The following is a 26,756-nucleotide window of genomic DNA, read 5'->3' on the forward strand; positions in this document are numbered from 1 at the left end:
CGTAAGGCTATATCATCTCCGTACTGGGGTGAATGTATGACATTGTTCTGCATTCTGTCCATCAATTGTTGTTTTTGCATTTGTCACCCCGAGCGGGACGGGTATGCCCATACGTGGGTCCCGTGCTCTCCATGCCACTGGAATCAAGCTATCCTGGCTGAAGAGGGTTGAAACCCTGAAACCGGTTCCAGGATGCTAGTTTCCAGTCCAGGGAGGACCTGGTCTGGCAGTTCGGGCTGGACTGTTCCCATTGGGCACAGGGTCAAGACTGATTTGCACATGGCTAGGTTCAAACTGGAATGGCATGGTGAGCAAAAAACGATGGATTCAGGCCCAGATATCTGGAATGGGGTAAATCTATAACATTTTCTTCATTCTGTTCATCAATTGTTATTTTTGCATTTGTCACCCCGAGTCAGACGGGTATGCCCAAATGTGCCTTCACCAAAATGGGGTCGCACACTGCTAATACACCAGCGGGATCGCCCCTATATAAATGTGAGTCCCGTGCTCTCCATGCCACTGGGGTCAAGCTATCCTGGCTGAAGTGGGTTGAAACCCCGAAACCGGTCCTAGAATGCTTGTTTCCAGTCCAGGGAGGACCTGGCTTGGCAGTTCGGGCTGGACTGTTCCTATGGGGCACAGGGTCAAGACTGATTTGCATATGGCTGGGTTCGAACTGGAATGGCATGGTGAGAAAAAAAACGATGGATTCAGGCCCAGATCTCTGAACTGGGGTGAATGGATGACATTGTTCTGCATTCTGTCCATCAATTGTTGTTTTTGCATTTGTCACCCAGAGTGGGACGAGTGGGATGGGTATGCCCAGATGTGGGTCCTGTGCTCTCCATGCCACTGGAGCCAAGCTATGTTGGCTGAAGAGGGCTGACAACCGGTCCTAGGATGCTTGTTTCCAATCCAGTGAGGACCTGGCCTGGCAGTTTGGGCTTGACTGTTGCCATTGGGCATAGGGTCAGGACTGATTTGCATATGGCTGGGTTCAAACTGGAATGGCGGGCAAAAAAAGTATGGATTCAGGCCCAGATCTCTGTACTGAGGTGAATGTATGACATTGTTCTGCATTCTGTCCATCAATTGTTGTTTTTACAATAAAACAAGTAAGCACAATGTTTCTATCCCATGACGAGGCTGCAAGCAGTCTTGGTGGAATTAATTATTTTGAGGCCTTATATAAAAGTTATTATGACTGGAGTGCAAACAATTACAGCATGCTGCCTCTTTTGTAACTAGGGTGCAATAGCAACTGCAGAACTGGTATCGACATGTAAGCAGCCTGACTTCAAGTTTAGAAGATATTTAATTATACTGAAATGCTTCAATTTAGACACATAACATGCTCCAGTAGTCGTTCACAGGGCCTCTATAGGAACATCCATAACATGCTCCAGTAGTCGTTCACAGCGCCTCTATAGGAACATCCATACACTTCTTAGGGAGCTTCAAATATCCAAATTCTAGTAACTAACGAGCCAAATCGCTTGACTTTGAGCATCTTTGGATCTGGATACACAAGTCTTTCTCATTGCGGACTTAATACATCTGCTTGGATTGGATCTGCATTACTAATATCTCCGGTGGGATTAAGCACCTAAAAAGGGCACTGAGCATCTACCACAGGCGCTTGAAGCACCTTGGGTATAGCTAAATGTAAAGTGGTAGAGGGGGGTGAATGCGTAAGCAAATGTCCTTCAGCAATCTATCACCAAAGCATTCCCTTGCAACAACGGGCTTAGCTACCATGGCAACAAACTTTGGCACTTTGTGTTCTTGTCTACTGTAAACAAATCTATCCATAGTGTCTACCACATTTGGAAAAATATCAGGCGTGTGTCTTGTCTTGTTCTCCCAATGGTATGTTTCCTGATGATTCATGTTTAAAAGGTTCACCAAACTGCTCTCCACCCCAGGAAGATGCTCCGTCAAAAGAAGTCCAATCAATGTGCCTTTGGCCAGTGCCAAATATGTTGTGCCCTTTGTGAAGTGTAGTACTTGGTTGTCTTGTTTTTCAAGTGAACTAACACTTTCCGGAAAGGTCTGAACACCAGACTGACTGCTACCTACTCAACTAAGTTGATGGATTGCTCTTCCTGAAAAACTCTTTACTTTCCCCAAATAGTCACACCTGGCATGAATGTTCCCCATCATGTTAAGGATGCTCCGATCCATACGGAGTGAACTAGCGACTATTGAGCGTGCACTGGGGGATCTTGACACAGAGGCCATGGAAACCAAACCCTTCCTCGCTTTTGCACCACTTCTCTGTGCTACTACACGAATTTCCCCAACCTTGCGGATCGCGAGGTGAAGTACCTAGGCAAATATGCAAGGGCTTGGGTGTAAGGAGAGGGTGAGGGGTCTGGACGCACACTAGCCAGGCTTCTCTGCCCACCATATCATGCCTCCTTCTTCACAAACTTGCAGCTAGAAGACTGCTCTTTAGTTACAAGTGGTGCAGACATCTATGCTGCCTTCCTTTCCTATTACACTCACTTGTATACACCCCATATCGCTGTCGCTGATTAGTTGCTTGCTGATTATCTAGCAGAGGTGGCTTTGGTGTGGCTTGACGGGGTCACCAGCAATTCCTCGACTCGCCCTTTTCATGTGAGGAGATTTCACAGGCCATCGAAGCCCTGAGCGGCACTCGTGCCACAGGCCTGGATGGCATCAAGGGTGATTTCTATAAGGCCTATAAGTCTTTATTGGTCCCTCAGTTGCTGGAGGTATATGCAGAATTCTTGGCGCAGGGAGTCCTTCCCCCCACACTGTGAGATGTGGTGATAACGATTTTACTTAAGCCTGGCAAATCCCCACAACTCTGCACCTCATATAGACCCTTGTCACTTCTGAATTATGACAACAACATTTTAGCTAAGGTCCTTGCTACCCGTCTTTTCCTCCTTATGGACAGCATAATCTCCCCGCTGCAATCTAGGTTTGTTCCAAATCGCTCTACTTCACTAAATCTCCGCTATCCTTAATTAGAAAACTCCTGATCTCCCCACTGCTGCTGCCCTACTAGACGCTGAAAGGGCGTTTGATTCACTTGAATGGTCTTTTTTGCAAGCTACAGTATGGAAATTGGGTGTGCCTAAAGGTTTCCAGGACCTAGTTCAACTGCTCTACACTGCCCCATTGGCCCAACTCAGAGTGAATGGCGCCTTGACTGAACAATTCGCGCTGTCAACTATTGACAGACTTTTCATCCCAAATCAATCGGTCGATCAAACTCCCCTTATCTGATGCTGACAGAATCGCCATTATCAAAATGGTGGTGCTGCCCCGGTTTCTATATTTATTTCTCAAGATTTTTATAGTCCCGACACCTTACATGGCATGCTCATCTGACTGGTTTAGGCGGGCAAAAACCCAAGAGTCAGCTGGCAAACACTCACCTTGCCTTATACTTGCGGAGTTTGGGGTCCTTGATTTCTACCGCTACTATCTTATAGCGCAGGCACACTTTTCCTACTATTGGTATCGCCCAGATGTTCACTTGCAATACCTTAAACCGGAATGGACTCCGGCTCGCCCTTATTCCCTCTCAGCCATTGAACCACAAGGCCTTCCTAGGACTCCCTCAGAAATACAGACGCTTCCTACTAAGTACTAAACAAACACAAGGAGATGATGGACGGAACGCTGAAACCTTTCAGACACTCACTCCCAGTCACAGATCTGGGTTGAATCCATCATCATTCTTTAGCTCACTTCGCCATCTCAGTTCAGACCCAGATATATGCAATTCAGTCTTGACCCTGTGCCTCATGGTAACAGGAGGCACAGGGTCAAGACTTGATTGATTGTTGGTTAGATTACAATAATCTACCTAACGGGAATTTATTTTTTCTCCTCATGGGAACAGTCCAGCCCGAACTGCCAAGCCAGGTCTTCCCTGATCCGGAAACAAGCATCCTGGGACCGGTTTCTGGGTAACACCCTTCATAAGCCAGGCTAGCTGGAATCCAGTGGCAGAGTGAGCAAAGGACCCACGTCTTGGCATACCCTGCCAACTTAGGTCGAACAAAGCAAACACAAGGAGATGATGGACGGAGCGCTGAAACTTTTCAGACACTCATACCCAGTCACAGATCTGGGTTGAATCCATCATCATTCTTTAGCTCACTTCGCCACCTCAGTTCAAATCCAGCTATAGGCAAATCAGTCTTGGCCCTGTACCTCATAAGAACAGTCCAGCCCGAACTGCCAAGCCAGGTCTTACGTGAACCGGAAGCAAGCATCCTGGGACAGGTTTCTGGGTAACACCCTTTATCAGCCAGGCTAGCTTGAATCCAGTGGCAGAATGAGCAAGGATTCAAGCTAGCCTGGCTGATGAAGGCATACGTGGGTCCCGTGCTCACTACACCACTGTATTCAAGCTAGCCTGGCTGATGAAGGGTGATGCCTTGAAACCAGTCCCAGGATGCGTGTTTCCAGTCCAGGGAGGACCTGGCTTGGCAGTTCGGACTGGACTGTTCCCACAAGGAACAGGGTTAAGACTGACTTGCATATGGCTGGGTCCACACTGGGGTGGTGTGGTGAGCAAAAGAATGATGGATTTAACCCAGATCTTTGTGACTGGGGGTGAATGTTTGCATTGTCCAGCATTCCGTCCATCAATTGTTTCTTTTGCATATGTCGCCCTAAGCGGGAAGGGTATGCCCAGACGTGGGTCCCGTACTCACAACGTCACTGGATTCAAGCTAGCCTGGCTGATGAAGGGCGATGCCCTGAAACCAGTCTCAGGATGCTTGTTTCCGGTCCAAGGAGGACCTGGCTTGGCAGTTCGGGCTGGACTGTTCCCACAAGGAACAGCGTCAAGACTGATTTGCATATGGCTGGGTCCAAACTGGGGTGGTTTGGTGAGCAGAAGAATGATGTATTAAACACAGATCTCTTGATGGGGTTTAATGCGCTTTATTTCTTTGTGGCAATGGAATACAGTGGAATATTCCTGTTTCCTTCCTCTGACGTCTGTCAAAAGTGCTTAAAAAGCTTGACCATTTGAGATGTGCTTCCATTATCACTAACTGTATCCAGTCTCTTTCTTTTTGTGCTTTAAATGATGCAGTGACCCACACATCCCCACCACAGAAGTCGTTCCTGATCCATTTGGAATGAAGGTTAGCATTTAGCCACACAATCCTATTCAGTAGTAACCATAAGATTTTATTTTTTTATTTTTCCTGTTTCATTGTTGATTAGTTGCTGTCAATGATGCAAGCTTGGGAAACAGTACTGATGACGATAGCAACAACAACAAAAAATCTAATATGGATAATGGGTCCCAGTTGAGCAATATGGGCTTCAGGGCTGTGGTTACAAGTCAAACCACACACTTCTAAAAACCAAAACAAAGACTTGAAAGATGTAAGATTTCAAACCCAACACCTTATGCTAGCAGAGTGCACAGCACTGGCTCTACCAGCAACACAGGCTGCAAACATTGTTCGATTCCGGGGCTGATTTGGAGTCGGTATGTTCGACTTGCCACAATACTGCTACTATCCTGTTTGTAAAGACGTCTAACTTCCTTGGCTATGTGTACCAAGGAAATATAAAACTCACAGCAGTAGCTATTCAAGTAGGCGCTTTCAAACTCAGAGGGCAAGGCAGCTGACCATTCTGGACTACATCGCCCTGACCTTCTGCAAACACACAACTGAGCGAGAGACTGTGCAAGACTGTTTCGAAAACAATGAGGATCTGAGGCCAAAGACTTAGCCTTCCAGGCACACCCTATCAGTTGTTCTGCCAGCATTCATGGCCACATGAGCTATTTTGCCTGCCAGATTATGCATCAGTAATTCGGTTTATTCGTGGCCACAGGCAGAAGGAATGTTGTTTTTGTTGCACTGTCCCTAATTGGTTGGGCAACAAGAAGACCCACTCCAATGGCGTACGTCTGTATCAGTGACTCAAGGGGGGGTGTTCAGAAGTCCCACTCCCCACCACTCTCTTATCCGTTTTGTAAGAGAAACGATGCACTGTTCTCCGCCAACATTTAAAAACCTGTTCTCCCGGGCAACACACAAGAACACACACTTACGGTGCACCAGAATATCAATGGTCACACATAAATCCACACCCTACGTTGGACACTGCTCCTAATAGAGCAAAAAATGTGAGAGACGCAAATGACACCTCACGGAAACACCACCATCGGGGTAACTGGTATATAATTTCCAGACAAGCCCCTGTCTCATCATCGGTTGTCACTTGCGTCTCAAAGAAAAATAAGTGGAAAGGAAAGAAGTGTCCAAAACAAACATGTACAGTGACAAACTAGTGAAGGTGCAGAAATATCTGCTAGTGATCAACACATACACGAAAAATAATAATAACAGAGTGCATAAAAACACACAAGGATCCGTCCCTTACCCAATTTTATTCATAGGGCGGTGATTGTGTGCTGTTTAAAAAGGCTGGTAGTTAATCATGCCTACCACAACCTGCTGCCAGTGCCGACATGTTTCACTGCTATGTTGCATTAAAGCAGTTTCCTCAGGGCTGCACTCGGGAGCTGTCACTTCACTATTTTGGACACTAGTTCTATAGCGTGCTGCCAAGAGAGAACAGGTAAAGGAACCAATTAAAAACATGTAGACCTAAAACAGGCAAGAAACGCATACTGGGTGCACTGGGTGAGGTAAACTGTGAGATGTAAAGTATGAGATGTAAAGTATTACCAAGAGGCAGCCAAGCCACTCGTACCGGCTTTTGGTGATATATTTGTTCAGAGCTTTATCATTATTTAGTATCCACCAATGTTTACGCATACTGTTTCTCAAGACAGTTGCAGCATTATCATAGTTAGTGATCAATCTGATCTTGTTATTTCTGTTGCTCTCTTTCTGTGTGTCCCGAAGGGTCATTTCTCTAGGGATTTTATCTATTCTCTGTTCTGCCTTTGCAATCATATCTCTATTGTACCCCCTGGATATGAATCTACTCTTCATGTTGTCTTTACATTTCAAAAAGTCATCATCTTTACTGCAATTTCTTCTTGCTCGGGTGAATTCTCCAAAGGGAATGGATTGAATTTGATGTCTAGGGTGTGAACTCTCCGCATGTAGTAAGGAGTTACATGAGGTGGGTTTTCTGAAGAGTCTACTCTGTATTTTGTTGTCTTCAATAAATAGTGATAGGTCTAAGAATTCTATTTGAGTTGTGCTTATGGAGTGAGTTAAATGAATACCCATCACATTTGAATTTAGATGTTCACAGAATTCCATCAGGCTATTCATGTCTCCAGCCCAAATTAACAGACAGTCGTCTATATAACGACCCCAGTAGATGATATAATCACTCCACCTTGCGCCCTGTGGGCCCCAGATCCACTCCTCCTCGAACCTGCCCATGAACAGGTTCGCATAGGAAGGGGAGAATCTGGAGCCCATGGCTACTCCCTGTTTCTGACGGTACCAAGTTGTTTCAAATAGAAAAACATTGTTTTGTAGTATTAGATTCATCATGTCTAATAGCATCTCCGTGTGTGCCCATTGGGATGCCAGTCTTTTCTCCAGAAATTTCCTCGCTCCCATAAGACCCAAATCCGTTCTTATATTGGTATATAGGGAGGTGACATCAAGGCTAGCCATAATCATGCCTTCCTCCCACGCCACATCCAACAAGATACTTAGGATGTGCTTAGTGTCCCTGATATATGCCGGTAAGTTGCGTACAAGTGGCTGTAAAAAGTTGTCAACATATTGCGAAAGTCTCTCCGTGGGACCCCCTATGCTGGAGATGATAGGTCTCCCTGGTGGACATTGAGCGTTCTTGTGTATCTTGGGTAAAGTATAGATACAGGGGAATCTAGGTTTATCTATTCTCAAATATGTTAGTTCTTCCCTGCTAATAAGACCCTCAAGCCACCATTTTTCTAGTTGGATATTAATGTTAGTTTTTAGTTGTCCCATTGGATTTCCACTTAGTCTTTCATAATATGTGTCATCTCTCAGTTGTGACAGGATCTCAGTATTGTAGTTAGTCGTGTTCATTACCACGATATTCCCCCCTTTGTCTGCCTCCCTGATGGTAACATTTGATAGTTTACATATTTCCACCAGTGCTTTGCGTTCATCTATATTTAAATTGTCAGACAACTTTTCATGTTTCCTGTTATGTTTCAAGTGGGTGTATAAATCTTCAGTGACTAGTTTATGAAACATATCCACACTATTACCCCTCGGCAATGTGGGAGTCCATCGGGACTTGTTGCGTAAACCACTAGAGATGGTGTTATCAGGTTCTATATCATGGTCAAGTAACAGTTCATCTATAGACATATGGTCCCTATCATCATCTACTATAGACAATAATATCTCACTATCTCTGATATCTTGAATTGTCGGTATTACATGAGTCACATCTGAGGCTTGTGTTTCTATGCTTTTATTCACAATTTGCATACATTCAAAATGTTTTTTCAATTTTAATTTTCGAGTGAATTTAAATAGATCCACCATAGATTTATGGATATCTCCCTGTTCCTTTGGACAGAAACTCATGCCACGTTCAACATATAAGAGCCATCAAACACCAAGACACGAGATATAACACTGCAACACACGTGAACCAGTGTCCCAAACAAGGCAAATATAAAACAATCAGCTTCTGTGCAATAGATCAGGTTAAAAATGATCCAAGAGGAGGTAATAGAGAATTGGCCTTGAGGCGCAGAGAAGCGTCATGGATATTGACTATGCGTGCTGTGGAGTATGGGATGAACTCAGATCAGGAACTACACTATTTTTTAGGTGACTAATGTTGCACATTATACCAATCTTCGAATATAAGAGATGTGGTGTCAATCATAACTGAACTGTACATAATGACTTTATCATCCAACATCTGATTGTACCCTCCTACACCGAAGTTGTAATATTATGTACAATAGACCATAATGTTAACCATCAACTGTGATTATATCCATAAGAGTTGTTAGTATATGTATAATTACATGTGTCTTTTGACCCCACAGTTCTTATTTGACACGTAAAATCACCGACTGAGTTAATGCATGTTTTGGCTATAGGAAGTCACTGCATTACACGTTAGTAGAAGTAGAACTAAGAGCACCTCAACACGGTTACTGTAATGATATGGTGTTCACGATTAGTATCCTAAACACCATTCAAATATGGCGGATTGGATGAATATACATCAGCGCTACACCTAAACCGTGAACCGGATTGGGAAGCCGCTGTATATTTACTAGCTTCCGGGTCACGAACGCTGACTTCCAAAATACGGAAGACCGGTCGAGATACGAGTGGGACTTTTGCCGTTCTAGGACTCCGTAATACTGGGAGGTAAGCGCCGTGTACTTAATGGATCTTCTGAACCTAGTAGCTTGACAGGCATATACGAGGATACTTTAAACAGTATTCTTACTAACACGAGCGTATTGGCTTTATTTTGGCAGCGGGAGAATAACTTCACTCCATCGATATCATTGGAGGAAGGACTGTGTGATCTCAGATTTATGCCGGGATCAAATAAATAGATTACCGGATCACAGGGAACATCAAGAGCTACCGATCTGAAGGTAAGCTCTTGACCCTCTTACTTGGTAGGACCAAATATTTAATTAAGGTCACGAATAGACGAGAACGGGACAATATCTATGCACTTTGTGATTTTAGCAGATTCGCTGGCCACAGACGAAGACCTGACAGAAAGATAAAATCTTTGCCCATGCCACATAAAGCTGGGCCGGAAATATAACCAGCTAGAAGGTACGTTTTGTTGTATATGACCTGGTTATGTAATATAATATTGTCAAGTAGTTATAGGTAGATTGTGGACCATTTAGGAAACCTAACATCCCATTTTAACCTGGCCACTTTAGGTACACAGGTCCTATATGTGATTGATATCAGGTAAGCCTGAGCATGAAATACTCAGCATCTTAATGATTCTAACAGAGCACTTTACAAATATATTATCCTGTATGGATTGTAGACCCGGCACCATTAATTTACAAATCTGAACACTAAATAGGTGGACACCTACTGGGGTGAGCACAAGTCCATGAACTGTATTTATGATAGCACAAATATACAGAGTAATAATCATCACGAACTGTGGGGTATTGCTTTCTTCCTATTTTCTTAAGAGATCGTCACTCGTTTTCTTTATGGGAGAGGACTATGTCTCCCACCTCCTGTTTTCTCCCAAAAATGCATGGCTCTACACTGCACTAGGGTGTAGATGAGAAATGTTTTCTCCCACTTATTTTCATGTAAATGGAATGACTTACTGTACATGTGACAATTACGAGATAGTGTATCTCGCAACTCCAATATATTTTTGTATTGTATCTTTTCCCAGCCCTGATGAAGTTGAGGGTTTCCGCCCAATCGACGAAACACGTGTTGGCTGGACTGAGGGAAAGCTTTTGAAATTAAAAGAACCAATCTCTTCACTTCGTGTAATTTTGTGGAAACCAGAATTATTTAATGACAAAAATAACTGTTTGATATTCTCTATTGGTGTGATAGGTTGTGTACTTATACACTCTGTTATTATTATTTTTCGTGTATGTGTTGATCACTAGCAGATATTTCTGCACCTTCACTAGTTTGTCACTGTACATTTTGTTTGTTTTGGACACTTCTTTCCTTTCCACTTATTTTTCTTTGAGACGCAAGTGACAACCGATGATGAGACAGGGGCTTGTCTGGAAATTATATACCAGTTACCCCGATGGTGGTGTTTCCGTGAGGTGTCATTTGCGTCTCTCAAATTTTTTGCTCTATTAGGAGCAGTGTCCAACGTAGGGTGTGGATTTATGTGTGACCATTGATATTCTGGTGCACCGTAAGTGTGTGTTCTTGTGTGTTGCCCGGGAGAACAGGTTTTTAAACGTTGGCGGAGAACAGTGCATCGTTTCTCTTACAAAACGGATAAGAGAGTGGTGGGGAGTGGGACTTCTGAACACCCCCCCTTGAGTCACTGATACAGACGTACGCCATTGGAGTGGGTCTTCTTGTTGTATTGTAGATTTTGAGTGGAGGGCGACCCTCTCCGTTATCCCTCTTTGCTCCTATATTGCTTGAATGCCTAATTGGTTGGGGCCTGGTATGATAGTAACCAAAAATAATACTCAGAGTATTCACCAGTGCCTCAGATTAATTGGTCGGGATGGACTGCTCCCATGAGGCACAGGGTCAAGACTGATTTGCATATGGCTGGGTCCAAACTGGGGTGGCGTAGTGAGCAAAGGAACAATGGATTAAACCCAGATCTCTTGACGGGGGGGAAATGGTTGAAAAGTTGTGCCAACATTCATGGCCCCATGAGCTATTTTGCCTGCCAGATTATGCATCAGTAATTCGGTTTATTCGTGGCCACAAGCAGAGGGAATGTTGTTTTTGCTGCACTGTCCCTAATTGGTTGGGGCCTGGTATGATCTGTATGTGGTAAGTCTCTGGCTATAGAGACACAGTAACCAAAAAAGCTACCCAGAGCATTCACCAGTGCCTCAGATTAATTGGTCGGGCTGGATTGCTCCCATGAGGCACAGGGTCAAGACTGGTTTGTATACGGCTAGGCGCAAACTGGGGTGGCGTAGTAAGCAAAGGAACGATGGATTAAACCCAGATCTCTTGACAGGGGGGGGGGGGGATGGTTGAAAAGTTTCAGCACTCCGTCCATCTTGTTGTGTTTCCTCAGATTGATTGACACAGTTCATTGATCATTGTTTTTGCTCAGTGAGCCACCCCAAGCATGTCAGGTATGCTTTTTGACAAGGTTCACTTTAACTTGTTTGGCCACATGATTTAAGCGGCACTTCACTAATGCCCAACAAGGCTGAAATATGTTGTTAGTTGCTCGTCCTCCCATGCTGAAGGGGTGTGACCAGTAGTTCAGGCAGGGCCTGCCTTAAGCATGTGCGAGCTGGGCCCACGCCCAGGGCGCTGACCTCAGGGGGGCGTACTGGAGCACCTGCAGCAATCACACTACGACTTAGGTCCAAAAAAGACGTGTGTTTAAAAACTGTTGCTGAAGGCTGCAGGGAATAGGAGGGGGTGCCTAAGTTGGGTTTGCCCAGGTCACTTTCGGAGCAAAGGCCAGCTAGGAGTTCAGGCTAAACTATTCCTATTGGAGGAGAGGTCATGTGATCTGCATATGGTTGGTGTCCGTCTGTAGTGGTACAGCAAGGGAAAACATTAAGGAATAGGATGTGTCCCTCTGTAATTACAAGTAGCTGACATAAATTCCATCATTCCACACATCTTTTTTTGCTTTTCGCCAGCAGGTGCTGAATGGGCTTTCACGTTCCCACCAGTTTCTGTTCTAGCAAGCAGCGAGTCTGGCTACAGCACGGGCAGACGGCGAGTTCAAGCTGGTAGATTTTGCTTCATTAAATATTTATGTATACCTTGGTGCAGTTAGGAGAAAAACTGCGCGTTTAACCCCATGGCTGCTCAGCATATTCCCCTGCTGTGCTGAGAAATCTGAAATCCCACACAAGATGACGAGCTGGGCTCGTCATGAGCGTGCGAGGAGGCTACTTCATGACGAGCCCAGCTCGTCATGAGTGTGGAAGGGGTTAATAACAAATGGGAATCTTGAGGGAAAGGACACTGAGCTGAATCCAAGGAACAAACTTCTCAACGGCTCACTCCAGACAAGGACATGTACCCGTCTCAGGCCTGAGATTACAGGGACCGAGCGCTGCTCCTCTGAAGAAGGCGGAAAAGTCTTTTAACACAGTCAAAAAATGGCATTTTAAAAGAGCTTACCTGTGTGGGAAGGGCTGGGGCTGCCTGTCCAGAGTGTAGTCTCTCAAATCTGAAGGGGGAAATTCAGAAGGTTAGGTCAAAGGCATGCTCCACTCCATCAACTCCTCTCCTAGATTTTAGGCAGTCTGCCCTCTCTTCCCAATAGTTCATGCTCCTAGTCCCTCCCGCTTCTTGTCCTCCAACTGCTCATGCTATCCTTCCTTTTCGATTACATTTTCTTGGACCCGTTTCTTTCCCTCTTTCCCTCATCTTGCTCCTTACCAGACAGTTCCTGCTACTCAACATTCTCTACCTGCCGTTCCCAACAGATTGTGCATTCCTCTCCCCTTTTCTTATACAGTTTGTGTTTTCTCCTTCTGCCATCAACAGTTTTTTAAACCCTTTCAAGTCTCTCAACCGACCTGGTTTCCCGTTTTCTCTTTGCCTGCGCTCTTCTCAGCATTCACCACCTTTTTTCTTTTGCTAGAAACAGTTCATCCTAGTTTAACTCTTTCTGTTCCTTAGCAGGCTCGTATTTCCCCTGTCCCTCCTCTGCCAATTCTCTCAGCAATTCCTACTTTCCCTGCCTTTCACCACTGCCCCCTTAGTCTGTGTTACGTCTCCTTCCACATTCTCTGGCATCTTCCTCCATGGCTGTAATTCTGTTCTCCTCCTAGTTTTCAGCACACACAATTCTAACTTCCTTTCAACCCCTCTCATTCCTCAGCAGTGCCTTGACTTTCTCCTTTCTGACTCTTCAGCATTTGCTTCTCTTTCTTCTGTTCTACACTCAGGATCTTTCCCCACTCTTTTTCCACTCTTAGCCGTTCCTTCTTTCTCTCTTTTCCTCTCTCAGTTCCTTCTCTCACGCTTTTCCCCCTTTCTCCCCTCAACTATTTGTTGGGGTATCCTAGAAGTTCATGTATAAACAGCAGTTCAGGCACTTTCTTCGTTTGTCCTCTGCCTCATCCTACTGCCTTTCTATCTACTGCAGTTCACTCTCTCTCCTCCCTTTCCCTCTGGTGCAGTCTCCAGTTTATGCTCTGCTCTGTTTTCCTCTCCAGTCGTCTCCATCTATAGCAGATCCTGCTTCCGCCTCATACCTCTCATGCCTCAGAAACACATTGTTTAAGTTGTCGTTCACGAGCAGCAATTCCTCCGTCAGCTGTTCATTCAGTAATCGGGGAATGAGTTCAAGGACCCTCTGCTGCATTCCATGGCATGTTCTGTTCAACTCCTGGGAAGAAGCAAGGAACAGGAAACGCTGAAAGACGCGCCCTGACTCAGTACTGAAACTTCCTGTATTCGTCTATCGGAAAGGAAGCTGGAGTGGAAGTGACCCATTCTGTACAAGATCGGTCTATGGAAAAGTAAATTGGCCTTTTCTTACCTGGAGCAGCTCAACATCAGAGTTTGTGGCTTTCCCTGGTGCCAGTTCTGTAAGCATCTCTGACATCACCTTGATATTTCCTTTCACCACCTCCAGCTCGCTTTGGATTTTACCAATCTGTGGAATAAACATCAGATGGTGAGAATCCACCCACTAGACGAAGTAGGAACACGAGAAGTTACAGACACTTCACTCAATCAAACACACCTTCTACAAAACCCATCCAACCCTCAGTGCTTTCTGAAGAGCTAAGATACCCAGACTTTGTTCAGCAGATTTTACTTTCATGATCTATTCTATCAGGTGACCAGCCACATGGCCAATCCGATTCTCAATTCCTGAGCCAGGCCATGCAGTCTAGATAGACTATGTGTACACTAAGCTGTACACTTATTATTAGGTTGAATGGCAAAATGGAAGACTGTATTGAAAAGGACAAGCAGAAGATGCCCCTGTAAACCACAGAAATATTCCATAACCTCTAACATAGCAACCTACCACATACAACAGTCTTTTTTTTGTTTGACTTTCATTGATACTGGCACCTTTTAGAGATAAATGTTTCAGCATTTCCAAGTGTTGTCCAGGTGACATTCATCAACCGGATTGTGTGGGTGCTCATCCTAAACAGCGGCACGTGCACCCAGAAGTGGGTGACATGCTGGTCATGCCTTTTCCACCCCAAATCAATTCTTGGAATTGTGAGCACAATTCCCTCTGTGCAACCTACCATTAAATAAAAACAGAACCTAGAAAAACACTGTGTTAGACTTGGTATTTTTTGGCACGCTTCCCCTGAGTTTTTGCTTTCTGACCTTCCGGTTTTTACCTGTTTTTGCTGGTGTAGCGTTTCTGTGCACTTTTCGTACTGCGATCAGTGGTAAAGTGCAGGCGCTCTCTGTGTCAATTGTGTTATGGATTGGTGTTTCCATGATGGGATATTTGATTTACCTGTTAGCCCCTAGTAAAATGCACTGCGTGTGCCAGGGCCGGTGAATCAAATGCTACCCGGGGGCCTACAGCACTTGTTGTGCCACCCTGTGAGTAGGCCTGAAAACTGTAACTCAGACCTGCCATTTCAGAGTCGGCGCGCAGTTTGTAACTGCCTTGTCGACTAGGCCAGTGCACACACTGGCCGGTTCCTAACCTTCCCTGTTTTTTTGCATGTCAGACATGGCTCAGGGAGGCCCAAGGTACGACTGTGGGCAGGGTGCAATGTATGTGAGAGGTCATGCCCTGGTGTGTGTGGCATGTCCAAATAGTGAATTGCAGTCAATTTCGTTTTTCACTATTGCAAGGCTACCAGTTCCCCATAGGAAAGAATGGGAGGGTTGTTTATAACATCTTATAAACATAACTGCCCCAGGGAATTCGTTAAGAAAAGAACATTTTGTATGCCTGACCTCAGAATCTTAATATGCATATTTTAGTGAACGTGATTTTTACATTCTGCGTTTCAGTCATCCCGTGTGCCTCTGCTGGAATGTGGATTGCCTGGGTTTTGGATAACAGAAGGCTGGGGGGCCGGAGGGGATCCAGATAGTCTAGGTAAGGCAGAATAGACCTGGGCTACGATGGGGGAAGGGGGAGGAGATTTCCTTGCACCTCAAAGGGCCTGGTCTGCCTCTGACAAATGTAGTCTCCTCCTCCTGCCAGGAATTCACACCAGAGAAGGCCCAACTGGTTCTGGCCGGGCACAGACACCCTCTGGCTGAAAGATCAAAGGATTTTTTGGACATAAATACTGGGTCCCAGACCCCTGAACTTTAGAACTCATCTGGATCAAGAAGACTGCCAAGAAGAAGAGCTGGAGAAGCTGTGAGGAGGAACTACGACTTTGCTGTGTGCTTTGCTGGGCTGACCTGCAGTGGCGGCTTCTGTCTTGGGCAGTGAAAGGACTGGACTTTCTGGCACCTAATTTGTGAGTCTTTCCAAGGGCTTGAGGTAGAGCTTGCCCCCTGTTCATGAAGTCTCAGGAACAGCAAAGACTTCAACCTCTTCTGGCTGCAGCACTGGGGACTGTGTGTTTTGTGCTGCATCAGAAGAACAGCAACTCGACGACATCTACGAAGCCGCTGCCAACTCCGTGTCCTGCAGGCACAGCAGAGGGCACCTCCACAACGCAACCTTGGTCTCACCGATGACGCCTGTTGACGCCGCCACCGAGCCGCTGCTTGCACCACGACCTGTGGGCACCGCACTCCGCACCGCCTTGCTTCACGAGGACGCCTTGGCACCGCAGAGAGCCCCACCGCAATGCCGCACCGCGACCTTGGTCTCACTGACGACGCCTGCTGGCGCTGCACTCCTCACCACCTTGCTTCACGAGGACGCCTTGGCCTCCCCGACACCGCCGCTCCACGCCGAAAACTACGCTGCTGCTTGCACCGTGGTTCGAGAGCACCGCTCGTAAGTCACACGAAGCACCGCCCTCATCCCGCACCGCAGCCTTGACCGACTGACGCTGGCACCATCTACTCCAGCTCGTCAGCCGGCGACAGCACTTCAGCAACGACGACCCGGCTGCGTGCACCTTGACCTGCCAGCACCGTGACGAGCTCCACATTCAACTTGCACCGCGACCCTGGTCTCACCGACTACGCCATCGGACGTCGCCACGAGCCGCTACTCGCATCGCGACCTGGGGGCACCGCACGCCGCACCGCTGCACTTCGCACCGCAGCACCCGACGCCTACCGACACCATCGCTCCTGATTCCATCAGAGAGAAGCTCAACCTACAACGCGAGTGACTTCAAGGCCTCATCACCCTGCATTTCTCACAGGTACTGTTTGAGGGTCTTCCCGACACCGTAGTTGGCCCGCGGCCAGCCAGAACTGTTGGATTTGTTGTTCACGACGCCATGGTAGCCCCGGACCGAGCTACCGACATTGAGGAACTTTGTTTTAAACTTATTTTGGTAACTACAGACTTTTTTCATATAGTACTGTGGATTTTTGTCATTTTTAGGTCTCGTCCTTTTCCATTGCGAAGCAATGGGAAATGGGGGAGAATTCATGTGCTCCATCGGATAGTCAAACCACCACTTTTTTCCGTGGCGTTTTATTCGAGTGCACGTACAGGCACGCGCATTTGGCCCATACACTTTCATGGCCATCTGTTCCTGTTCCTAATGGCCCTCCCCCCTCCCCCAGCACAGAGCGCGCATCGCGGCCGCACAGCACATCAAAGGGCTTCTCCCAGCGTGTGCTGTGCGGCTTCTCCTCCCCTAATTATGTGGCCGGCTGTACTTGTGTTTCCTGGCCGCTTCCCGGCCGATCAACTTGTATCAGTTTGCTTACATTACCATGGTTTAAGGCACACATAATTTCCTGTATCATGCCTTGCACTCCCTACCTTATCGGGACATTCTTTGCACTTGTAATCATAGCAAACAAGGCAACTTTCGGATCAGCTACGGTCAGACAGCTATCTTGTTCGCTGTCCTTGTTTTCGACGTTTTATGTTCTCTTCCTAAGCCTTACATCAGTGACGGCCCTTCGCTAGCCTTGCACACCAAAGCCTGTGATGTCACTTATATCACAGTTGCTTGAACTAGATTACCTACCCATGCCACCTGAATTTGGCACACATTTTATATTCTCTTGCTGGACATCTCATGCCGTATCGTTATTTTTACTCCTCAATTTCCACACCTGGCATTAGTTTCTTTTCATGCCTTGCACCATTTTGTCATGCTTTACTCTACTCATGCCTTGCAAGCCCTGAACCTATTATCTTCCCTACCCAATCTTTCCACCTGATATCTTCACATGCCATATACCTGTATTCTCCTCCTATGCATATGCACCCGTTATCGTCTCTCACATCAGGAAGGTTTTGTTTCCCATGCCTGCTCCTTGCATCAATCTCATGCTCTGCACCTGAAATGTCACATCAAAGGCTCTGTGCCACTTTCACCCACACAGCAACACTTACAGACGCACAACGCCACTCACACCCACGCAAGCCCACTATCATCCACGCAACACCACACTCACCCACGCAACGCCACTCACCCAAGCAACACCACTCACACACGCAACGCCACTCATCCACGCAACCCCACTCATACTCATCCACGCAACCCCACTCATCCACGCAACCCCACTCATCCACGCAACGCCACTCACACACGCAACACAACTCACCCACGCAACGCCACTCACACACGCAACGCCACTCACACACGCAACGCCACTCACACACACAACGCCACTCACACACACAACGCCACTCACACACGCAACGCCACTCACACACGCAACGCCACTCACACACGCAACGCCACTCACACACGCAACGCCACTCACACACGCAACGCCACTCAACGCCACTCACACACGCAACGCCACTCACACACGCAACGCCACTCACACACGCAACGCCACTCACACATGCAACGCCACTCACACACGCAACGCCACTCACACACGCAACGCCACTCACACGCGCAACGCCACTGACACGCGCAACGCCACTGACACGCGCAACGCCACTCACACACGCAACGCCACTCACACAGGCAACGCCACTCACACACGCAACGCCACTCACACACGCAACGCCACTCACACACGCAACGCCACTCACACACGGGTGCAGATTGTGGGTGCAGATTCAGAGAAAACTCAGCAGCACCACCACCATTGCAATGCAATAGGTCTCGTTTTAACGCAAATTTAAGCTATAGGCCTTGTAAATGGCAAAGCCTTTTATTTATGTTCCAAAAACCAGAACGCAAAAATAAAGGGCATAATCATTTACAATGCTAATAGTTCAGACTCGCGTTATTGCGAGACCTATTGCATTTTCAATGCTTGTTGGTCTTGTTTTAATTGTATAAAAATATTGGATATTTTTGTAAACTGGTGTGGTGTTCGTTTGTAGTGCATACACTGTATTACTGTGGGTACTGGGCACATGCTTTACACACTGCCTCTAAGATAAGCCTGACTGCTCGTGCCAAGCTACCAAGGGGGTGAGTAGGGGTTATTTTAGGAGTGTAACTCCCTTATCCTGACTAGAGTGGAGATTTTTGCCTGGCTTTGGCCAGTGCCCTAACCTACCAGAAATCCCATTTCTAACACACTGCCACTTAGAACTGCAATACTTTTTAAAATTGCAGAGCTTCTAGAAATGTTGTCAAGCTTTCCTTATTATCAATGAATCAACAACATCACAGTACGTCTCAAAACCAGACAAATGCAAGGAAATTCAGGACTCTTGGTGATTAGTTGGCTAAGCAGGAAAGGACGAAGAGTACAATATGTGCAAATTCAGTCCTATCGACAAAAAGCTTTTCGGGGAAGTGCGAAGTAGCACAAGTCTTGACTTTCCACTAGAACTTTTACTGTTTATGAACCACTGGGGCCATAAACTCCGAGATCAACAGAAAGAGCATTCATCAGAATACAGTTGACACTCGGTCACCCAGAGAGGAGATGCTGTGATATAACTATCATTAGGCTGGAAACCTTCTTCACCAATGCTGGAAACTCAATAGCTATAGCTTATTAAAGACCCCATAGATAGAAAGATAATGGTACTGTAGATAACCCGAAAATACAGTCTTGTCACGGCCTGCTAATGAATAAATGTAATATTTTAATATTAAGTGCACATGATTTGTCATGCAACACATAAAGCAAGGACGCAACCAAAATGCACTTTAGAACAGGATATGCATGGAAAAGAACTGTAAAATATTTAGCAGTGCTGTGGGCGTGCAAAACTCGTGAAAGCGCATTCACACTCCTTCATCAAATCATAGTGAATAGTTGTCTAGCACGAAAATAAACTTTTAAAAATAGAACACGAAACATCAGTGTAATATATAATTCATATAGGGATCCAATAGATAAGAATGCAAACAAGGTCACTCAAGGGAGTGACTCTCTTAATTTGATGGCCCTAACACCTTAAGGATCTTTCAATTAGTTCACAAAGGGGCGTGTTCAAGACCAGTAATGCCTGGTACTTCCCAAAAGGTCTTGTAATGTTCACTGCTGATAACAATGCACGTTTGGAAAATTGTGGCTCTCCTTATTGTTATTAGCACATTTCGACCATTATAGACTGGGTGCGCAGGTCTTCTTCAGGATGGGGGCGGAGGCCAAATGTGGGCTGCGGAAGTAGCTAAACATTATTAGTAATTGAGTATTGGCAAGTATGGGTTTGGATTATGGTAAATGTGTGGGTGCATGCCTAAATTGTGTTGTGTGTAAGTAGCATCTATTGGTGAAAAAGTATGGAAAAGGATGAGGTCAACTGTGTTTAAGGAGATGAGAGGAAGGAGCAGGACACTTAGGACGTTTTAAAGCAGAACTAGCTTTTGTTCTATTGTGGTCTGCAGATAAAGACAGTCAGTATGATACCCATATTGATAGAGGCAGTTGTGGCATTAGGTGGAAAGAAAATGTGCCTACTCCCTTCTCTAGACTGACATGACAGCTGCTGGTGGCTATGTGCAATTTCGAGGTGCCTAATGGGCAGGATTCCTTTGATCAGAGACTGGGAGAAGGTTGCTGCATGCTAGTGGCTCTTGTAGCCTCCAATCTGCAGTTAGTGCAGATCTGCAGGGTGAGCTGAATCAATCGGGTGGCACCAATGGCTGATGGCAGCATTATCGAACTCGGCCAAGGCTCAATGCCTGCTACTACAGCTGATGGAACCAAGCCAGGCAGCCAAACGTTGCTCAAGCAGTGAACCCTACTTGGAAGCAAACTTACCCTCACTAAATCTCTAAACGTAATCATCTGTCGACACTTCAAGAAGCAAGCAAGCCTCCCCAAAATTATAAATGTGGCATTGAATGCACCCCAAAGAATAGCCCAGTGGTTAATCTGTGCCACTGTTTGCAAGGAGTGGGCACAGGCATGCGTATTTTGGCAACCAGAATGTATTTGTACTCATTAGACTTTGAGGCAGAGCAAGAGAGAAAGAAGTAGAAAAGAAGGAGAAAGCGAAAGACAGGAAAACAGCGAGAAAGGGAGAAAGCAGGGAAGAAAAAGAACTTAAGAGAGAGTTCACATTATCAAGCACTGTGTAGATGAGCTTGATAGGTGGTGTGCTGTAGAAAAACTGTGACGATCAAACCCAAAAGTGCAGGGACAAGAACTATGTAAAACAGCTTCGAGACTGGCGTGACTGATAACGTGTACTGTTTTTAATGAATCAAGAACACTAAGTGAACTCAAAGAACTACAGGAGAAGGCACCAGAGGAAGAAAAGCAAATGCGGGAGACAGCTGGATGTAAGAGGGATTACAGTGACCCCTGGTGGACGAAAGAGGCATAGGGTGGAGTCAAGAGCAGGCAGCCTTAATATTCGGCAACCCCAGAACTCAGCAACACAAGCTGAAGGCTCCTTACAAAAAGTTTGGACCCGAAATAAGTAAGAAGGCAAGGCCCTATCAGGAACCCTCACGAAAAGTTTCACCAGCACACGATAAAGGGCTTTTTTTCTCAGAAGAGGTAATGCCTTCCTAAAAGCCCCACCTAATGTTATGTTGGCTCCTCTCATAGAGATTATTTATTCAAGAAATACCCAATTATTGCAGAGAAAACGCAAATGTGACCATATTTCCCACACCCTGTGTAATGAACGTATACTGAGTATTCCTGGAGGAAAGGATTTTGTGCGAAGTCCTTTGCATCACAAGAAAAGCCCTAAATCTACTCCGAGCAGCATACAACATACACTATAAATGCATGGGGGGGGGTCTGCTGTGACAAGGAGGAAAATGAGGCCCCCTTCTGGAATCCCATCTCTGCAGGGACTGCAAACTGATGCGACAACTGACTTTCACAGCACTACTTTTGGGCCTAGGATATGAGAGGCCAAAGAAAAGTATTAACTGATGACAAGAACCTGAAAGAAACACCACTGCCAAAGGACCCAACAAGCGTAGCATCACTCAGGACACCAGTAACACACTCCAAAGAACCAGTGATCTAAGATGGCTTGAGACTCGCACTGCAACCCAGCTCCTGTGCTAATGTAGACAACCATTAGTAGTTTCAAAGAGGGTCGAATCAAACACCAGAGGAGGGGGAGACTTGAAAGAACAGAGGACAGACTATCCCGCCATATAAGAATGAGTAGGGACACTACAGGCTGCACTCCACACGCTGCTTTAAACGCATGCACAGTGTATACTTACAAACCTTTACTACAGACTCAAGAAAAGGGCTTGCCTGTGTGCACCCCTCTGGGTCTGATTTTCTATAAACAACTCTGAAACAATGATTGGCTGATTATATATTTATCACAGTGGCAGCAATCTGATTCACAAATGTCACTCTGTCAAGTTGTATATTTATAGAGTGAACAACTGTCCATTTGTGTTTGAGAGGAATAATAATGGTATGAGGTGATGCATCTGGAAAATTAATAATGGTTATGTGGTGTGTTGGTGCAACCTAAGTAAGAGGCATATGCCACGTTTCCATAACAGTAGCAGACATACATTTGGGAAGAAGCTAAATTGTGTAAAATACTTTTAATAAGTAAAGAAATAGGAGCATGCAAATATTTAGGGTGTCCCTATTATGTTCTTAGAAAAACAAAATACCTCGAATTTTTACACATTATCTACAACTTTCTGTAAATCTACCAAGCCGTCACTTTAACTGCTCACCTTTGCCAGCACAATAGGAACTCACATTTTCAGAAAACACCTGTGAAAGATACTACGTGATTAAACAATTCTAAATCTAATTGTGTTCTACTGCGTTCTTTTTTTCCGTGTATTTCTATTGTTTCACAACACTTTTTAATGTGTTGATGTGCACGTCTTTTCATTGACATTTAATCAGAGTGGACGCATCTTCTGCTCAATTTTTCTACATTTGTTCCATCCAGTAGTGTTTTATGTAGCATCAACCATGTTTTCAGGATGCAGAGTCTTGCTCAAATTTCTCTCAGTAAATAAATTCATACATATAATTTAGGATATAAATGCAAAAATTGATTCTTATAAATCCATCTTGTGGAAATTCCAATTATTCAAGCCTTCCCCATTTGCCTGGGCACCACATTATGCATCAAAACATCACAGTAATGGACATTGAATAAAAAGCAAAATACATAGGGGCTGAAGACTGCCTCCCAAAACAACCCCAAAAATCTCCAAATTGAGCCACAATGCATTGTTACTGCAATACTAAAAGATGATGGACGGAATTCTGAACATTGTCATACATTCAACCGGAGTCAAAGATCTGGGTTTAATTCATCGTTATTTTGCTCGCCACGCCAGTCCAGTTTGGACCCAGCCATATGCAAATCAGCCTTAACCCCCCTCTCCATGGGCACAGTCCAGCCCGAACTGCCAAGCCAGGTTTTCCCTGGACCGGAAACAAGCATCCTAGGACCAGTTTCGGGGACCCACGTCTGGTCATACCCTTCCAACTTAGGGCGAAATGCAAAACAAAAAGATGATGGAAGGAATGCTGAACATTGTCAAACATTTATCCCATGTTTTTTAATTACTTCACACCTGCTCTTTTCCTCTGTGGGGAAATCAGGTTTACGGGATAGATTAAAAAAACACTACGGTGGAAATTAAAGCTACAACAAGCTGATCACAAGCACGATTCCACAGACATAACAGAATGTAAAAGACAGAGAAGCTTTGCCAAATTGTTTGTAGTAGGCTATAGTCCCTGTTAATAAGCCTTTAAAGATAACAGCTTTGAATATAAATCAAATTTGAAGTATTTTTGATTGGTGTCGGTTCTGCCCGGAGTCTGCTTTAAAGTGCTTTGTGTTGGGTTTTGGACGGTTTCAGAGATTGGCAGGAAGCATCTCCTGGACATCAAATGTCCTTCCTCGGTGCCAAATTGTTGAATTCTTGGGCAATCAGTAATGGTATGGACAAACACCTTGTAGGTATGGCGCACATTCAGAGCTCTGTTGAACTCAGAAAGTCTAACTCAGTACAAAATGGACGTAGAATCAAGTTTCTAGAGTGAAGACCCTTAAACAAATAGTGTTCTATCATCAAAATGTTAAGCTCGTGCTGTGCATTTTGGCTGGCCGACTTAAACATGTGGTCAGCCAATAAGGCGTTAATCATCATCTTGGAGAGGTAACGGGGTGTTTACACAAGAAGACCTTGTGTATGAGCCACAGCATCCTAAATGTGACCTTTGCTAATCCGCGAGTCCGTGGAAAGCCATCAGTGCTAGTGAGATGTGCTCTGTAGGCCTCCACCAGAGAATACTGTGAACTACATCATTCTGAACCCATCAGCCTGGAAGACAGAGCCACTGGTAGCACCCTCTTGAAATGTATCATCTTGGCATGACTGTTGAGGAAGTGTAAATCTTGGATTGTTCTTGGAGTGATGCCCTTTTGGTGGATTAGAGAGTGTCACAAGTATGCCACGAGATCATTTCTGCAAGTGGTGCCTCCTCCAACCTCTTCCTTTCTAGCAGAGCATCAGCATTTTCAAGATCTATGGGCAGGCTCTCTTTGTTCTGTCCTTCTTTGGTGGTCGATGTAAGTATGTTTGCAGCAATGCAATGCTGTGCTCTTCTTCTACTGTCAATAATACCCATATACCTGACCGTACTTCATTCCACTTTTGCAAAAACAATCTCAGGCTTTCCCTGACTGGCGGTTCAAGACGAGGCAGAATCTAAGCAGAAATATAGTTTGAAAAAGTGTTTTGAAGCTGAGACCCTGTCTCCTTGAGGACCTCTGACTCTTCATGGGGTTCATTTAAAAAACAACCCCTAGTGGACTGCTAAGGAGGATTGAACTGTTGCCTATCTTGTTGACTTGTTTGATGGGTTTGACAATTCCTAATGAGTAACACGCTTGCATTATTGCGCCTACAAGAAGTATCAGCCAATGCAGGATTCTATTAGAAAGCTTTACCTACCTTCCTGGGTCATTTCAGGATGTGGCTTTGTAATGGGTTGCAACATCTATTCTAAATCCTTCAACTGATGATGATCATAGCTACTTAAAATGACATGTGAATTCAGAATCCACCAATTCATTTCTGCTCCTACCGCCAATCTCTCTCTAAGTGCATCACTTTTCTTGCCGTCCTTGTCTGTAAGACACCCATCCCCTGTAAGAAAGCATGCTTGCGAGCTGTGTGTACAACCATGGATACAAATATTAGGTTATGTGCTTCTAGTCTTCGCTGGATCATTCAACTTTTCATTTTTACTCTTTGAAAAGGTCTTCGGCAGTGGGAGATATTGATGGGTGTTCTCTGGGCATGATGAAATCTCAATGAAGAAATAATCATCCTCTTCGTCCATAAGCTGGTTAACCCAGGACACAAGGCCGCACTTTGTATTACCCTGAGATCAGGTGATGTTTTGTATGGTGGTAAAGTTTTCATATTATAGGTATTTAACAGATCGTCTTCTGCAGGATCCATCTGGTATTTTTTCTAGGTGCTATTCTGCTCCCCGTCTTTTGTCTTATCCCGGTCTAAGCATTTCTGGTCAGAATCTAGAAGAATGAAGTAACTGCAGCAGTAGAGAAAGAACTACATGGCTCGACTACCAGATTTCTTGCTATCTTTAAGGATCGGACAAGCCCTAAGTTCATAGCTATGGCTTCTTCAAAGGTTACCTTCCTCTTCTTCTATAACTAGGTAGGAAGTGTCTGCCTTTTTGGTTATTGGGCTGCAATATAGTCTATTTTGTGGTCGAAAGGATTTTTGCACAGGCCGACTTCAAACTCTGTCGTCAACCTTTATGTTTCAGTACCAATCACCAGTTTGAAATGGTGCACCCAGCAGAGCTGAAATTCGGGTTTCGGAGTTGAAAATCTTTGGAATTCAAAGTCTCATTTAGAGGTTACGGTTTTCATGACGTCAGTCAACCTTTCAGTCTTGTTCTTTTAAGGGGGTGTGGTCTCTACGTCAGGTGACGCTATTCTTGGAGACTCTTTTTGAGTCCAATCCTCTCAAATGTCACTCCTCATTTTTGTTTCACTCCTAGATGCTACATGGTTCAATATCTACACCCTCACTGCCCATATGCACACTTTCTTCATATTTCTCTTCAAATGTACAGAATTAAATCTGCAGAGTTCCTTTGTTCCATTCAAGTGTAGTACAACCACAGCATTTTCTTTCTTTTGCAAATGGTCTTTTTACACCAAAATGTCTTACACAGTGAAAGCTTTGATCGGTTGTGGTTATTTGCAAAATAAAAATTACAGACACTACTGTGGCAACACAAGGGAAACCTCGTGTTCCAGTTTGGAAGAAATTGAAACAGTTTTATTTCTCTGATTATCACCAACAAAGTCAGACTCATATGACCTTCCTTTTTGGTGTCAGAAGTACGAAGTACAATGTTGACTTCTACTGTTGTGCCTCTTCACTATGTTGATCTACATTTGTTTTTGGGTATAGCATGTTTCCTCAAAGTACGCAGTGTATACAAGGACATTTTTAAACAGTGCTGAACCAAATAGTGGAAAAAATAGTCTAAGGGGAAATCTGTGTCCTGGTGCATTTTGGGGTTCAAGAGACGTGTTAACAAGTCATTCAATGCACGCTCGAAGCTGAAACAGTTGTCAAAGAAAAACAAATTGCAATATTCAGAAACCAACACTAAAAGGCAGGGGAGTAC

The 26,756-nt window shown here is 45.0% G+C and overlaps 1 protein-coding gene across 3 annotated transcripts in view; it reads right to left on the reverse strand.

Annotated features, from left to right (window-relative positions):
- Nucleotides 1-26,756, reverse strand: part of TOM1 (target of myb1 membrane trafficking protein) — a 399,690-nt gene that overhangs the window by 156,024 nt on the left and 216,910 nt on the right. For all 3 annotated transcript variants that reach the window (XM_078684134.1, XM_078684131.1, XM_078684127.1), the window contains exons 7-9: nucleotides 14,146-14,262; nucleotides 13,859-13,992; nucleotides 12,777-12,825 (exon numbers count right to left, since the gene is read on the reverse strand). In XM_078684134.1, coding sequence (XP_078540260.1) covers nucleotides 12,777-12,825; nucleotides 13,859-13,992; nucleotides 14,146-14,262 — 300 coding nt within the window. The remainder of the gene's footprint in view (nucleotides 1-12,776; nucleotides 12,826-13,858; nucleotides 13,993-14,145; nucleotides 14,263-26,756) is intronic.

This window comes from Lissotriton helveticus, chromosome 1_1, assembly GCF_964261635.1.
Source record: "Lissotriton helveticus chromosome 1_1, aLisHel1.1, whole genome shotgun sequence".
NCBI classification, from domain to species: Eukaryota; Metazoa; Chordata; class Amphibia; order Caudata; family Salamandridae; genus Lissotriton; species Lissotriton helveticus.